The sequence below is a fragment of the Carassius gibelio genome, chromosome B25 (genome assembly GCF_023724105.1).
Source record: "Carassius gibelio isolate Cgi1373 ecotype wild population from Czech Republic chromosome B25, carGib1.2-hapl.c, whole genome shotgun sequence".
Classification (NCBI taxonomy): Eukaryota; Metazoa; Chordata; class Actinopteri; order Cypriniformes; family Cyprinidae; genus Carassius; species Carassius gibelio.
The window spans coordinates 18632311-18649273 of NC_068420.1; the positions used below are offsets into that span (position 1 = coordinate 18632311).

The 16963-nt window shown below is 37.3% G+C and overlaps 1 protein-coding gene across 3 annotated transcripts in view; it reads left to right on the forward strand.

Annotated features, from left to right (window-relative positions):
• Nucleotides 1–16963, forward strand: part of LOC128014322 (N-acetyl-beta-glucosaminyl-glycoprotein 4-beta-N-acetylgalactosaminyltransferase 1) — a 158685-nt gene that overhangs the window by 51778 nt on the left and 89944 nt on the right. For all 3 annotated transcript variants that reach the window (XM_052597802.1, XM_052597803.1, XM_052597801.1), the window contains one exon: nt 2076–2188. In XM_052597802.1, the coding sequence (XP_052453762.1) occupies nt 2090–2188 (99 nt within the window). In that variant the 5' untranslated portion in view covers nt 2076–2089. The remainder of the gene's footprint in view (nt 1–2075; nt 2189–16963) is intronic.

The following is a 16963-nucleotide window of genomic DNA, read 5'->3' on the forward strand; positions in this document are numbered from 1 at the left end:
CTTTGACTCCAAACTGCCCTTCCTCTATAGTCAGTAGATATCAGGATAATATTTTATTATAGGAGAAGCATTCATTATATTTTATAGCTTTATTCCCTCTGGTTACAGTACAACTTAATTTCTTAAACCGTTTTAGTTCCCTGTATGTGTGACTGTGTAAAGAGGTAATGTCATAATCACCCCACAGGCAATAACACTCATGCAATGATATTTTATTCTCTTGAGACACAGTTTCCTTTTATAAGGAGCTTCTGCCAAGGCGGATTTTGTGCCATATTTACCTTGTAGTCTCTCTCCTTGTCTGACGGCCGAAAATATCTTTTATCCATCTGTTGATGTTAGCACACCTCCAAGTATATCCTTTTGGCTTTTCACCATGCCAACTGAGTGATCCTCATTTCCTAATGGCGGTCAATGGAGGACAATCCCATAATCCATCCAAAGTGTGTCACTGACCTAGTGGCACTGGTTTCTGGGCTACAGCCAGTCCAAATTAACTTACTGTAACAATTGATAAATGATGGTGAAAATACTGGGCAAATTTTATGTATATATATATATATATATATATATATATATATATATATATATATATATATATATATATATATATATATAGCATTAATGCATCTAGCATGGTGTGCAACAGTTAGTTCTGGTCCTCGCATTTGATTGGCCGAATGGCTTTCCAAAAGTGATTACAGGGGTAGATTATTAGATTTAAAGATTTATTGTTTTGTGTGATTCCTTGCACAATACTATGCACTGTCCTCAAATCACTTTTAGAATATTAATAAACTTAATTTGCATTACAGTACCAGCTCTGTATGTATGGCTTTTCGGACCTAGTAAACTTGCTCAGTAGCTCCCCTGGTAAAGCAACATTTGTGATGTGAAGAGATCAGGTATAAGTTCCAGAAAAGCAGTTAAGACAAAAAAGTTAAAACACAAGATTTTAGTCTAAAAGCAAGTTACTGACATGGATGCTTCAAGCAAGTGTTTTGTTAACACAGCTGGTTAGGTTTAAGGTAGGGTTTAATGTAGGTGGTGCATTTTTTTTATATGCAATAAAGTGTTCTTCAGATATTTCATTTCTGACTGCCATGATACATACACCACTCAACATAATAAAATGTCGCCAGATTGTCTCAGATAAAACTGTAGATGCTTTTAGGGCCACTTACTGGACAGTTCACCTTAAAAGTGTGAAAGAGGCAAGTGTTGCCATATGCACATTTTTCCAGTGAGCCTGGGTAGGTTGTAACTTGTATGTGTTTGTGTTATCCTGGACCGGTGTATTGGGAAAGCGAGAATTGGGAAGTTGGTGTGAGCATTGTGGGTTATACATTATATTAAAATTGTTGCAATTATTCAGCATTAACCAAAGATGATGTAGGAAGTTACTTCAGGTTTCAAGTTTGTCATTAGAATACCATTATCTCTCTTTTTTTTTTTTTTATTCACAACACTCAAGTTTCTTATGTTGCAGTTCCTTTAAAAGTTAGGCTAACTGGTTTTAGCATTTCAAATCAGTGAAGAAACAAGACAGTCTCTTCCTGTCCAAGTTCTCAGCTTGAATAAGCAGCGATGTGGACCTGAACTTGTGCTTAAGTTTAGCTGTGTAAGGCCATCAGCTAACTGGAAAGGCAGTGTTCCTCCCCAAAATAGTGGAAATAATATAATAAGCAATCCTAGTGTTGTAGCCTGCAAATATTCTTTTGATAAACAACATTTTGGTCAAAGACCTTCTTCAGGCATTTTTCATAAAACTTGCCTACACAGCTGCTGGCATCCAGGTGTACGAGAGGTGTTTATTTATTCATTTTCTTGCCAAAGGCAATTTTATTTGCATTTGGCACTTGGCAAGTGTTAATTTTGCACCCCAGCTGTAGCTATTTCCATGTGTTCTCTTGCTGTCTCTCTCTGAGAATGATTTAAACTGCTAAGAAGAGTCACTATTATGGCTGCTCATCATTTCTGTGTGTTGTATGTAATATAAATGGTAATGATAGAGAACCAATAATACTGCTGATGGAATATAAAGTGAATGTGTGTTGTCATTGTCTCATTTACAGATGGTGAGAGGCCAATGGAGGGAACTGATACCAGCCGGAAGAGAGACTCACGTTCATCAGACAAGTACCGAAAAAGCGAAGACGCCAGCAACAGCCAGGAGGAGGAAAATGCAGTAAGATGTTTGTTTCTTTTGAAATAATACATTTTTAAAGAAAACCAAATGCAGGGCTTCGAAAGATATGCACTCAATTATACTGAATTGGTACCTAATACTTAAAATTAAAATTAACCCATGTTTAGTCACCCTCAAAGCATCCTAGGTGTATATGACTTTCTTTTTTCAGACAAATCCAATAGGAGTTATATTTAAAAAAATATATATTGCTCTTCCAATTAATCACAAAGTGGTATTTCAGCCTTAATGTTACCACAAAATTAAGTTTCTTCAATATATTTAGCAATAGCTTATCAGTGGTGACTTTCAAATTGATGTACATATGGCAGAAATTCATGGTAAAATTCCGTTTATTATATGTTTCAATCAAACTTGTAGCAAAATCTGGTAGTTCATGTGGTTTCAGGGTTGGCATCATCTGGGGTCCTCTGAGGGGTTGAGATCATCTCTTCTCAGGTGTTCTGGATCCACACTGGAGCTTGTGTAAATCCTAGTGACACAAAAACAGAGAAACAAATAGAAACATAATTAGCGTAGCTGCTGTTCCAACGAAGCAAAAACGATTTGTTCAGAAGCCAAGGAATAATAATGTGCATTTGATCAGATACAGCTGCAGACCAAGATTATGAGATGCATTATTTGAAGCCAACGAGATGTGTTTTTAATCTAGATTTAAACAGAGAGAGTGTGTCTGAACCCCGAACATTATCAGGAAGGCTATTCCAGAGTTTGGGAGCCAAATGTGAAAAAGCTCAACCTCCTTTAGTGGACTTTGCTATCCTAGGAACTACCAAAAATCCAGCGTGACCTTAGGGTGCGTGATGGGTTGTAGCGTGGTAGAACAATAGGTATGCAAGAGCTAAACCATTTAGGGCCTTATAGGTAAGTAATGATAATTTGTAACTGATACAGAACTTAATATGTAGCCATTGCAGAGACTGTAAAATTGGGGTAATATGATCATATTTTCTTGACCTGGTAACGACTACCTGTAGCTTGTTTATTGAAGAAGCAGGACAACCACCTAGAAGTGCATTACAATAGTCCAGTCTATAGATCATAAATGCATGAACTAGCTTTTCTGCATCAGAAACAGATAACATGTTTCGTAGCTTGGCAATGTTTCTAAGATGGAAGAATGCAGTTTTTGTAACACGCAAAATTAGATTTTGAAAAGACAAGTTGCTGTCTAATATAACACCCAGAGTTTTGACTGTAGAGGAAGTAACAGTACATCCGTCTAGTTGCAGATTGTAATCCAAGAGATTCTGTGTGCAGTTTTTGGTCCAATAAGTAATATCTCTGTCTCATCCCAATTCAAAAACATAACCATGACGAGGCTGATGTGGAGCTGTTTCTGTCTGAGAAAACCCGAAACACACTGCACTTTTTGCAAGAAGCTCTTTTAGTCCATGGATCCATTCCTAAAAGTTGACTTTATTTCTCTTACTGAGGACACATCAGGTCAATTCAGCCTCTGAAAGATGAGGATATACAGTCGGGAATAAGATACAGTTCATACCGGCTTAAATGATTGATGGCCTTTGCGCTCGTCCAAGATGTTACTCAAAAGAGTCTTCGCTGCATTTCCGTCCTTCGCACGGCACAAAGGGGCACGGCTTTTAGCACCTTTCATCTCAAGCACAGCACACTGCGTACTATCAGTGTCACTCACAAGCTAGTCCAAATGCTCTCCGCATCACTCACAGGACTAATAAAACCTCACTGTCAAATAACATCAGTTGCACAGCCATATGTGGATGCAAAGCGAACACCCTCACTTAATATTAAGCACTGTTGTGAATATTTTTACTGCACAAAAAGAGTTTTTCGCCTTCCGCTAGCTTTGAAGTCATCTATGTAGTGTACAAGCTGACAGAATTAACTTTCAGCAGATTTATGAATCTTGTTACGATAGGAAATATGTCAACAAATTGCATTCGTCAAACCATAGCATGGAATTTTTAATTCTGTGGCTTTAAAGCTGCGAGGGAAGGATTTATCAAGTCATAATGGAATGGAGATTGCAGAAGATGATGTGGACAAACAGAGTGTCTGTGACAGATGCTGTGCTGGTGGAGTGATTTATGTGTGTGGAGATAAATCTATCATTTCCTGTGCTGTGCTGTGAATACATTACTGCTGTTTAGTTCTGCTTCATAATCTCAATGTCACACGCAGCCTTTACACGGAAAGTTTGTCCCTAAGCAGTTTTCTTTTAGTCAGAAGTTCAGGAATGATGTAGTATTATGGCCAGAAGTTCCCAAAGACCTTGTTTAGAAACGATTCATTATTTAATACCCACACAATAATCTGCATACAATCGTCACCTTCAAGCAATTGGCTATTAATCTGCGGTACTTGGCAGTTAGTTTATTATGAATAATTTACAAGTGAAAATAGGTGTACAGAGTTCATCTGCTTTCATGTCTTAATATTTTATAGAGCTAAAATAAAACAAAAAAATTAGTAAATGTGCATGAAGAGCCATACATGTTAATGGTACTGTATATCTAACATAGTTTTAAATTTCTTCTAACAATATTCAAAACAAATATATGGTATGATTACAATATATATATATATATATATATATATATATATATATATATATATATATATATATATATACACACACACACACACACACACACACACACACACACACACACACATACACACACACTCGAAGAGTTCTGTTCCAAAACGCAATAGAGTTTCCGCCAAAATCAGTATTGCATCTGGAAAAGTAAAGGAATTTTTTTAATTTTAGTTATTAGGTCATGTTTTCTCCCTTTTTCTACAAACCGTGACAAACGCCAGTCTCCCTTTTTTGCAGAATGCAATATATCCGCTCAACCAATCACAGCACACCATTCCATACACTCTAGATGGTAAAAACCAATCACAGCACACCATTCAATCCTCTCTAGACAGTAATGGTGGCACTTTGAATACACCCGACATCCTAGTTTTCCTCATTTACTTTGTACTTTGTGATCAACAAACAAGGGCCGCATGATAAATCGGAAAAACATAAAAAAAAGAAAACATTTAAATAAATATTTAATAAATATTTGAAAATCATGGAAATTTTTATGTTATTATAACCTACAGATGCCATGTGAAAATTTGAAACAGAAAATAGAGTTTTTTTTATCTTGCCACTTTCTTGGTAAATCAAAAAATGTTTGCGTTTTGGAACCAAACTCTTTCTATATATATCCGCCAATGAGGCTGTTTGACTGACATGTCAAACAACCAGTCACAGTTAATTTCGTCCAGCGTCACGTTTTGGGGCGTGGAAATGTCGCCACAATAACAGACTGGTGTGTAAAACTCTCTGACATATTTTAAAAATTCTATGCCGCAAACTTGAAATATTTACCATACAGTTCTTTTGAAAATCCAGCATTAAGTTGATCCTGATAATCGCTCGTTGTCACAGTTGTAAGTTTAGCACCACAGAATCTTTGTTTGCAGGCGGAACATTAAAGAACGCAATACACACGTCTCATAGAAATGCTGTAGGATTCAACCATTCTGATGACGACTTTGACACTTCTGAAGTTTTTCCACTTTTGTGTCCCATATGCATCCGACGTTCAGCCAATGGACTGTAGGCGTGACATCTGAGGCTGAGGCCTATATTATCCATTAATCCAGCCTGTGGAGCAAGCACGGCATCGTGGCTTTTGAACAGGCCCACCTAAAAAAAAAAAAAAAAACTTAATATATTCTAATTTTGTCAAGAATTATAAAAAGTCGACCAGTAGTTGTTCATTTAAGCCATTTGTGGACAAATCGCCCCTTTATATTAATTTAATCACTTAAATAGGCTATAGCAAAGATGAAGTTGAGGATGCGGACTCGCCATGAACGCCAGAAAGAAATGCACATTTCATATGGATTACATAATCAGAGAGTAGCCTATTTATTTTGGTTTGAATATTTTCGCTTAAAAGTAGACATTTCAAACTTTCTGTAATATATAGCCTTTATTTCTCAAATCTGTGAGGCACAAGGTGAGTTTCGGCGCCCTCCAGTTCACATGCCGGCACCTCATTACATTGTCTGCTATATATTTGCTTCTTATTTATTAAATACAGGCAATTGATTTATAAAACATTGATCAAAATTAAGATGCAATTTATACAAAACGAAAATCTTTTAAAAAAGAGTTTTCTATAAAACAAAACTTAATGAAAAAATAAATGAAATATTTTTGGATGACTCGTAACCGCAGGTGACCACGGGCACCCGCTCATTTTGGATCAACCCGCGCATCACTGACATAAACGGTTATGTTGATCATACCATACAATACCAATATATTTAACTGAATATAGTTTTAAATAGCATACTTTAAATACCATACTATTGTCAATACAGTAACTGCACAAAATATACTGTAAAATGTTTGCAAACATTTAGCCCTATTTCACTTTTAGGATAATATTTGTTCAGTTGCAGTTAATTAGTGAAGCAGTTAAGTTGCTAAGTGTGTTTATTAGTGCTGTCAATCGATTAAAAAAAATTAACTAATTAATCGCACAATTTTTTAAAATTAATCGCGATTAAAAGACTGAAACTTTTTGGATATGTAAATGTAAAATGTAAATAATTAATGTAAACTCAAGACAAAGAAACTATTTAAATTCAAAATATGATTGTTTATTGGAATTTTTGTTTAACTTGTAACACAGATTTTCTCATGTAAACAACATACCTGCAATAAACCATCAATATCCTCCAAATTAACTGTTGGCTTGAAAGCCATATTTATTACAGAAATAAAAACACAGGCATGTAAGTACCATTTGAATTTCAAAACAATCAATGCCAATAAAAAACAAAAATGATTTCTGTTATGTTGAATTCTAAGTGTACTGCAAAAAAATTCCAAAGTATAGTCATTGCCAGTGCTTTAAGTGGGCCGGTATGCACTCAGTACCGCCACTTCCAAATATAGCTCTTGAGCGTATCGCCACCTCTCCGTGTGCCCAGAACGTGCTTGTAGCGTACCGCTACGCTCATTTGGACATCTGTTTTAATAGAGGTTTTAATCTTTTACCTGCACTGCCGATTTTCAGAGCGCCCTTCACAATGCAAGCTTCCTAATTCATCCCACCCAGAGCAGAAACTACATTACCCATTCACCCTTAAATTATACAAGTGAATAGCGCATGTGTCGCTTTTCCCACTGTTAAGTGTCAACAACTCAACGTGGCCGGAGAAGGTGTGTGAAACTCGTTGTGAGTTATACTAAAGCAAAATCTTGAGTATTTATTGTCTGATAAACATTAAAAACTGTCTGCGGAGGTTGAGTCGTCCTGCAGCCCCCGCTGGCTGTTCATTGGCTGCAGCATCTTTTTTCTAAGTTCTAAAAAAATACCGTAGACTGCAAGGCACAAATTTAGATATTCATTTATCTAATTAATCTATAGCCCATGCACAAAGACAATATGATCTTTTTGTCCCCTTTTTGTTTTAAAGCTTGATGAAGAGAGAGAGCGCAAGTTGCTGCAGCTGCGGGGAGGACAGTGATGCACGCGTACAGGAGTGATTGACAGTTCGCGGCACTGTGTACAAAAAATACTCCGCTACACAATTATTTCCTTATTTTCGTTTAAGCTTATTAACGTTAGCGTTACAGAAAGGTCTGATTTACGCACTGTTACAGTCATTGTTTTTTTAGTTTTTTTTTTTAAACAATGACATTTGAGTTCATGATTTTAATGTTGCTGTTTCTTGTGGCAGATTGAAGAGTAATCCGGCAGAGTTTTATACTGAAACTTTCCGTCTAAAAGTCCTTCCTTGGTCTTATCCATATTTCTTTGCACGTTGAACACACATAGGCCACAACTGGAAATAAAAAAAAACTGCAACCGCGTTAATTGCGTTATTTTTTTTTAACGCGTTAAATATTTCAAATTAATCGAATGCGTTAACGCGCTAATTTTGACAGCACTAGTGTTTATCTATGTTTTTTTTTCATTAAGATTTTTAAATGAATTTACTAGATATAATAGATATTTAAGCTTGTCATTTCTGTTTAGAATCACCTATTTTTAAATAATCCTGCATTTTGATGTGTATTTTTTTTAAATTACAAATTTGCATGGTCATTTAACATGCGATAAAAAGTAAAAAAAAAAAGAAAACAATACAATACAGCTGAATCTATTGCATATTCATATCACAAAAGTATTTTAATAACCATTGCCTACTAGAAATCCTTCACTGTCAATTTAAGTGAATGATATCCAGTCAGTTAGAAATAAAGTGCACATTTGAAAATGTGACTCAAACCAATGTCACGTTAAATGAACGTTGTAATAGTTTTGTAATTCGTTAAAATTCGAAGTGGTTGAAAGTCTTTTTTAGCAAAGCACTGTGGGCTATATAGCATTGTATTGTCAGATACTGGTCTCCATGGTAACACTCGGTACACTCCTGTGGGATCATTTCCAGCCTTACACCAATAACATGGACTCAGGGTGGAGAGAACAGTGTTTGTGTTTGTGTGTGTGTGTGTGCATGCATGTGACACAAGCCTCAGGGATGTACTGGACTCTGTTGGATGTTTTTTAGCCCTTTATGCATCACTCTCATATAAAATTAGACAATCCATTTATCATTTCTTTGTTCTCATATGTGTGGAAGAGCCCAGCTTCAGTACATACACTAGCCACATGCATATAAACCAGCAAAGCTCTTCAGGCCATACTAGTTGTGCGCTGACAGACCATCAGAAAGTCTGCGATATCTAAAATGACAGATGAGTGTAAAATACCAGAGACATGTGGACTCCATTCCAGAGCGCACTTGAGACTGAATTAGAGGGAAACTGAACTCTTTAAAGTAATTGAAGGATGTAGTTCTTTACAGGCTAGCATGAGAGCTAATTAATAGCTTTGCCTATACTCATTTAGTCACATTTTCACAATCTGCCAGAGCACAAAGTCTTATCTAACTTTGAAGTACTTTGAATAGCTCACAAATCTATTATAACACATATTTAAAGCAATAGTTCACCCCGAAAATGCAAATTCTCTCAGCATCCCACCGTAATGTTCTTCCCCGTATCACTTCATTTCTTTAGTGTGACAAAAAGGGCTCACTTTTGAAGAGTTTTACAGTGACCACAGCCTGTCAACCTTCAGAAAATGAAAATAAGGACCTTAGAGGTGTCATGAATGTAGTGTATATAACTATCTGTGCTATATTCATGGTTTGCTGAAGATGTATATTAGGTTGACACCTTATGACAAGGGTGTCTAATCCTGTCCCTGCAGGACCACTGTCCTGCAGAGTTTAGCTCCAACCCCAATTAAATACACCTGAACCAGCTCATCAAGGTCTTACCAGGCATACTAGAATCTTCCAGACAGGTATGTTGAGGGAAATTGGAGCTAAACTCTGCAGGACAGTTGCCCCCCAGGACTGAATTTGGACTCCTCACTACATGTTCCCATTGTAAGGTAGAGAACAGCAAGCATTCTTCAAGGTTTCCCCTCTTGGGTTTCACTGATGAAAGAAGGTCATTCAGGATTGTGAAGGATCAGTGTTAGTAAATAATGCAAATATATTCCGTTGTTCAACTGTTCATTAAAATCAGTTACTCTTTTCACCTTCCTGTTGCCTATGAATGTTACCCCAAGGGTTGATGTGGCAGCACTGTATGGTGCAGAATTGGAGGTCGGAGTGTTGTGGGTGTCATCCATATTAATGACTCTCAGGATTTCTTTAAGGTGAGACCTTGCACCTGAGCTTAGCATTCACAGCTAAAGGCAGAGGAACCGCCATCAGATATTTCGAAAGAGATTCTCACCTTGTATAGCACTGGATACATCTTATATACCCCAACAGAACAACAGAACTCTTGACATTTGCAAGAGGTTTGCTGTCTCCAGGCAAACAGACGATAAAACCACTCAGTCTGTAGCCAGCCTCTTCATATAATTGCCTGGGAATCCATGCAACTGTTAATGGTTGAAGATGCCATTGCTGGGCCCTAGAAGTAGTAATGGGCCCACTTAGGCACTAACCGCAATTGATTGTTTAAATGTCTACCGCAACCAGACTTTGTGGAAAAGAAGGGGTCTCAGGGTTCACAAGCAATTCCTACAAGATTTATGGCTGCAGAGCCAGTGGAGATGCAGGGTGGCAGGAAAGACCAAATGAGTCTGGAAGTCAGGATTTACATGAGAGAGGACCTGTTTCTAACTGGTGACTTCAACCATTTGAAGCACTCTAACTGGATAGAAATCTGAATCGTCAAATGTGTCTTAGCTAAAATAAGCTAAGACACTAAAATAATATAAATAAAAATTGTAATTCCTGTGCTATATGCTAAATGAACAGAGTTAATTTACAGCTTGGGTGATTGGCTCAAATATGTATTTGTCCATAAGTTCTCATGAGCAATGATGGGAGATTTCAAATGGCACTTTTCAAGTCTTTCATGGCAACTGAGAAACTACACTGACAGATTACTGCATTGACGTGGACAAATCATAGATTCTGGTAAGACTTTAAATAAGGTATTTGCTTGACATGGAAGCCGGTTTTCAGGGCTCACCAGATTTTAATTACTTTGGTGTCTATTCACCCACTTAAAGCTTTTTGCAGTGAATGCTGACTGTTCAAACTTATTGCTGTTAAAATAAAGCTCTTCAGCCTCGCTTATGCTTTACGGGCAGTGGGGAGGCCTGTCACACCATCTGTCACTCTGGCAGTGACCGATGTTTCCAGCTCCAGCCTGCCCAATAAATAAACTTATGCTTTTAGCTTGCCCTTTGCAGAGTTCCTCAAGCACACTGCTGTAAAAATAGTTAGTCAGTCATCGTCAATGGTGGGTAAAGGCGAACAGGCAGTCAATATGGATTTGGCCATTATAGATGACGTGTTAAATCAATATCTGAGCCTGTCAGCTGTGAGGTTGATAAGGCTCATATGGGGCCAGGATACACCTCTTAATGCTTAAAGCTTTACATATATACCAGTAGATCTTGCTAATTGCCTAGTTGGTATTTTAATAGCTGTGCTGTGGGATAGGCAATAATTAGGTCATGGGGGATCAATAGGCCTTGTTTAAATAGTGATATTACTCCACTACAAAGCTAACATACATTTTATACCACACTATAAAACACTGAGGTTGCAAGTTTAGCTCAGTTAACAGTAACCCTAACACAAAGGTTGACTTTGTTTTTTCATTAGCGTTTTTGTGGATTGATATTTGAAGTGATTTGGAGGTTTAAACAAAAATGAGGAGATCTTGGAAAAAGGTAATAAAAAAACGAGGTATCTTGAGGATTGGGACACATCATAATGATGTCCTTTTTTTCCATATTACAGCACTGATAATGGAATTTTTCACATTTCAGTGTAAGCGCCGGCATTTGAATGAATGAAGACCTTCACAAAGATTTCGCTTCATGTAACTGAAACTTTGAGGTAGACCAGAGTGGGTCTATATTTTCAGCACCACCTCGCTTTTTCCATTTCTTAATGTGAGGGCTTTTATTAAACCTATCAGAGGTCAAACTGTATGACAATATTGTGAAAGCATTTCTTGAATGTGTTGACAGAGAGGACTATGTGCTTGAAATACTGGGGAACTGTTGGGAATTTCGCCATTCCTGGTTCACACAAAAGCGCTATAGTGACAGATCTATTTTTGCACTCGATGCAATCTCGTTTATACACAAACCCACATGCCATTGGGCATAAATACACTGTTGTGCTACTACTACTGTAGTAGATTTAGGAATAATTGATTCATTCTAGAGAAATTATTTCTGAAGATCAAGCTTAAACCAGTGACAGTTAACCAATGACCACCCCTCTATTTCATTGTTTTTTTGCTCTGAAAATATTTCTGCTTCTTAGATGCCCTATATCCCTTTATCCCAACCGTTTCTACTAAATATTGAAGAATTGGAAGATGTCTCTGGTTCTGATTGGCTTCTTACTGGGGGTTATTTCAAAGGTCACAGCAGGCATTGGGCCCTGGGGCTGATGATCTCCTCATGATTCAGACTCCTGCTTCACTCTATGCTCCATAAACCTGCAGCTAATGGGCTAAACTGAGGGAACGACAGCACGGGTCTTCCAGGAGGTTCCTGGGGAATGGAGCGGGCGGCTCTGGTGTCAGACTGTGTTCTGTATGAAAGCTCTGTGGCTTGCAGGCACCCCAGAGATCACTGCTCCTCCTCTAAATCATGTGCAGAATGAGGATGGGATTGAGGTGCTGAAACCAATTTACTTTAGGGCCCTGGTGGGTGTATCCTCATGGGGTTTGCTTTCTCTGAAGAGGTTCTAGGGCTTAGCCAGAGGACAAGGTCAATGATTAAGGCTGAAACTCTAGGGATGACTCTGTCAGAGATGTGAAGAACTTGTTTTTAGTTAATGTGTCATAACTGAAATAGTCAGGATAGTTACATTGTCTTGCCAGGTATTTTATGTGCTGCAAAAGAACACCACTGTTAAAAAGCATGAAGTTGGGAAGATTTTTTTGTATGTTTTTTTTTTATATATATATATATATCTCTTACAATTTCATTTATTGTTTGAAAATACAGTAAAACATCATTATTGTGAAATATCTGTAAAAATATTTGTAAAATGTAAAATGTTTTTTACATTATTGTAAAATGTTTTCTATGAAAATATATTTAAAAATGTAATTTATTCCTATGATCAAATCAGATCATTACTCCAGCCTTCAGGGTCACATGATCTTTCGGAAATCAATCTAAAAGCTATTTCACACTGGGACAAATATTGCGCATGATTATTGCCGTCATTTAATGAAGGGTGCCAATGTGAGTGTGCACACTGACACGCAAAATGCGAGGCGCAAAAGCATAATTTAAGCTAGTTTTTTTTTTTTTTTTTGGTTTGACGTGCCGCATTAAAAACTTTGGCAAAGATTGTTCACATGCCTGGAGCTGCTGAAGTCACAGTAAAACACTTCTTGGTGGCGCTCAAGATGCATCGAGGCAAGATGAATGTAGAGCTGCTGGTCTCATTGGTGTCTGAACACAAAGGGCTTTATGACAAATGCGACAGCGACTACAAAAATCTTGATAAAAGGAGTTGTTATGGAGAAGAAATGCAGATGTGAACTGGTGTATTTGTTTTTCTTTATGCACCATATATTTTCATGGAGTGGATTTTGCACGTTCACTTGGCTCATCGCCAGTGAAAATCATTTGGGTATGAACACAAATGACGCATCGAAAAACTTTGGCAATAAGCATATGCGTGATTAATTTCCCGGTGTGTACGAGGCTTAATATGTTGAAATAAGGGAACAAATTAATAAATAGAAGGAATTCTTAATTCATTAAATCTTTCATTTCCCTTCCCATGTTTACCACACACAGATGCGATTAAAAGTGAAAGAAAAACAGTTGACGAGCCTGGGCTCATGGTCTAAACGGGTTGTCCCTATTCTCTTAATGAGTAATGTGTGTTTTGGGGTGTAACGTGCATTAAACCAATCACAGTCTCATCTTCAATTACCTTTAAGAGCCAGTTGTGCACGTGCCATGATGGATTTGCTATTTACACGGCGGAATTTGGCAAGCGCAGAAAACATCTCTGAGATGAAACGGAGCTGCTCGTTTATGAGCAAATAGAGTCTAATTCTGATACATGTTAGGACTATCCATTATGACATGTAGGAATTTATATATATATATATATATATATATATATATATATATATATATATATATATATATATATATATATATATATATATAATCTCAACAATCCTTTAATTCTTAATATTTGGGATGTTTGGGAATAAGCAGCGTGTACGCGCTTTTTGGACCGGCCTATACTAACACGTTTTTTTAAATAACAAAGAAAAAACATTGAAACGCAGGCTATTTTCAGCTCCTTAAAAGAGTATTGCGCCGCCAATGCGCCTGAACACACCTCTTTTTTTTATAGACCAGCACACCCAGCACAAATGCATTTCCTAATTAAACGACATGGCGCTGGACGGGAAAATGCGAACGTCGCCAGACTGAAACTAGCAAACACTCTTGTTCTGCGCCCTTGCGTAGCATTGCACCAGGTGTATGATGGGGCCCGTAGTGTGTCTTACAAAATAAAGTTGTTTACATTCTTTGCATGGTTATATTAAATTATCACTGAAGTTTAACAAGTAAAATATCACTCACAATCATAGAAATGTCAGTGCAAACACCAGATGACAGCAGACCAGCAGCAAAAACAACGTTAGATATGTAAAATGAAATCCATAACATGTGGGGCAAGTTTTTTTTAGTTACAGAAATAGGGCACATCTGAGCGATTTCTTTGTTTTGATGCAGTTTGAAAAAAAAGAAGAGGATCACTTGTGTTGAACATGTGGCACCATTGCACCATCACATTGCCATTGGATTAGCTTTTAAGACCACGGTGTTGTCTTTTAGCATGACCAAGGTCAGCGGATTGAATCACGTACACAAGCTATTGCTTTAACACTGTTGCCTTGCCAAGAAAAGTTTAACAAGAGCAGAACTGTATCACTTTTATTCTTTGCTTTTGGGCAGAAGTCAGATATAGATGGTGGAAGATAAAAAGATCCCTAAAGAAACTAAAATAGTGAAGGATTTTTTTTTTCTTTTCTGGCAGTCTCAGTTGTTTGAAGTACCAGGCAAAGAAACGTTGACATGAGATTTGGCAGCCTTGCAGCACGGAGGCCTTCAGCATGATGAATAATTGATGTGAAAATCTCAGTCTAAGCGTTTATTTTTTCTCTTGTGTCTTTGGTCTGCCGTAGCATGCATGTTTTTAAGGTCTGCATTGTCTTTCATTCCTGTGGGACGTCTACATGCTTTCATGTTTCCCCGTACATTTCAAAGACAGCATGTTTCCTATTGTTACGTTTTTTCTCTTTTTTTGTTGCGTCTCGCTACTGAAGAACATTTGTGGCTTGATACTCTTTAAGCCGCTCTCATTAAATGTTTTTATAGTGTTATATAGTTATATCTCAGTGGTGACCTACATTAATAAAATGTGTAACTTCACATAAATGTAATAGTTTCATTATTTAAACCTACATTGTAAATGAAATATTACTATATATGTATTTTATAATAAGTCGTCTAATGGTTAGAGAGTCGAAATTGTTGCGGGTTTGAGTCTCAGGTCACATCACGTCCGCTCCTGTCCTTTCTTTTCCTTTTTATACATAAAAATAAACCCTAAATTCATACCACTTTTTTTTTTTTTTTTATATACATCCTGCATGAATAATATCTTGAATCATGCAATATGTGTCTGGGAAATGACACTGGCTGCTTGGATTTCTTGTCCACCCACATATAATCAGTGTCCACCTCTATTTTTTGCTCTTAACCACATCCCTGGATCTTTATTCACCTCCAGTTCAAGTTGTCATCCCTGGTCACTGACTTCTCCGTTCCAGTCCACCTTATATTCTTGACTTTTCAAGCTTTCGACCATCTCAACTTTGAGTATCATAATTCTCTGCAGTATTCGACTAACTTCTTGAGCTCTTGATCTCTGAACCGTCTCAGGAGATGTGCCTTGGTTAACCACTAGCTCTTTTTCAGGGCCTGAACCATGAAACTTTTTAGAGATCAAGGTGAGTCGAAACCTAGCAAGTTGCCTTCGGAGGCAGCATTTTAATGCACTGTAGGCACTCTCTCATTGTTGAGGCATTTCCAAAAGCTAGGCATCTTAATTGCACAGACTACTTCAATAAATTATTTTGGTCAAATTCTTAATAAGCTTTGCATGTTCCCTATTGTGAATAGAGGCTATTACAGAATCCACAGTAAAATCTGTGTTTTTACAATAATATGCATTCAACATTAAACCAGGGTTTCTCAAACTGGGCTTAATGTAAGCCCATTAACATCAATGTGATCCTTAAAAAAAGTAACTGGAATCTGATTATGAGTGTTAGAAAAAGTTATATCTCTGTAGTGTTCCTTTTTCAGTGTGTAACAAGTGTGTTTTTGTAGTGTTCCTCAAGCATTGAGTTAGCAACACAAGGTTGTGGGTTCGATTCCCAGGGAACATGTTAGGTAAAAAATGTAAGCCTGAATGCATTGAAAGTCGCTTTGGATAAAAGCGTCTGGATAATGCACTAATTTAATTTAATTTTAATATACTCTATTTCTGAGTATTTGTTTTTTGGAATCTTTTATCCTCAAACATGGTATAAACATGTTAACATGGCATTAACTAAATGGCTGCCGAGTGGACTGAACCACAGAGTGTAAATGTATGTAGTGTAAGAGCCTCATTTTGTTTTAAAAAAGGTCTGACTAAAATAAAGTGAATGCCCTCTGTTCACATTTACAGGCAAAAAAAAGTCTGAAAAAGACGATACTGCAATATTGTTGACCATTGTTGTTTAAACTAATAGGAAAACAGTGCCTGTCCATGCACTAATAATTGTGGACATAACATAGAAGAACATACTTATTTGTATGATTGTGTATGCTAGTTGCTAACTCTTCAGCTATTTTTTTGTTCGGCCGTATGGACCAGACAGTCACCAAACGGTCTCAGGCCGAAACCATTTCTGGCTTCTACCCCAGATTCAGAAGTCATTGCAGGCTCTCTCCTGAGAAGAACGCTAGTCCACCCCGCTTACTGTCTCTGTGTTTGCAGTTCATAATGCACTGTCTCCTTTTGAAAAACAACCCATGGTCCTCACTTCACATTGATTTTTATCAGCCTGCCGGCCCCGTGATTGATCTCCCCTGCAAA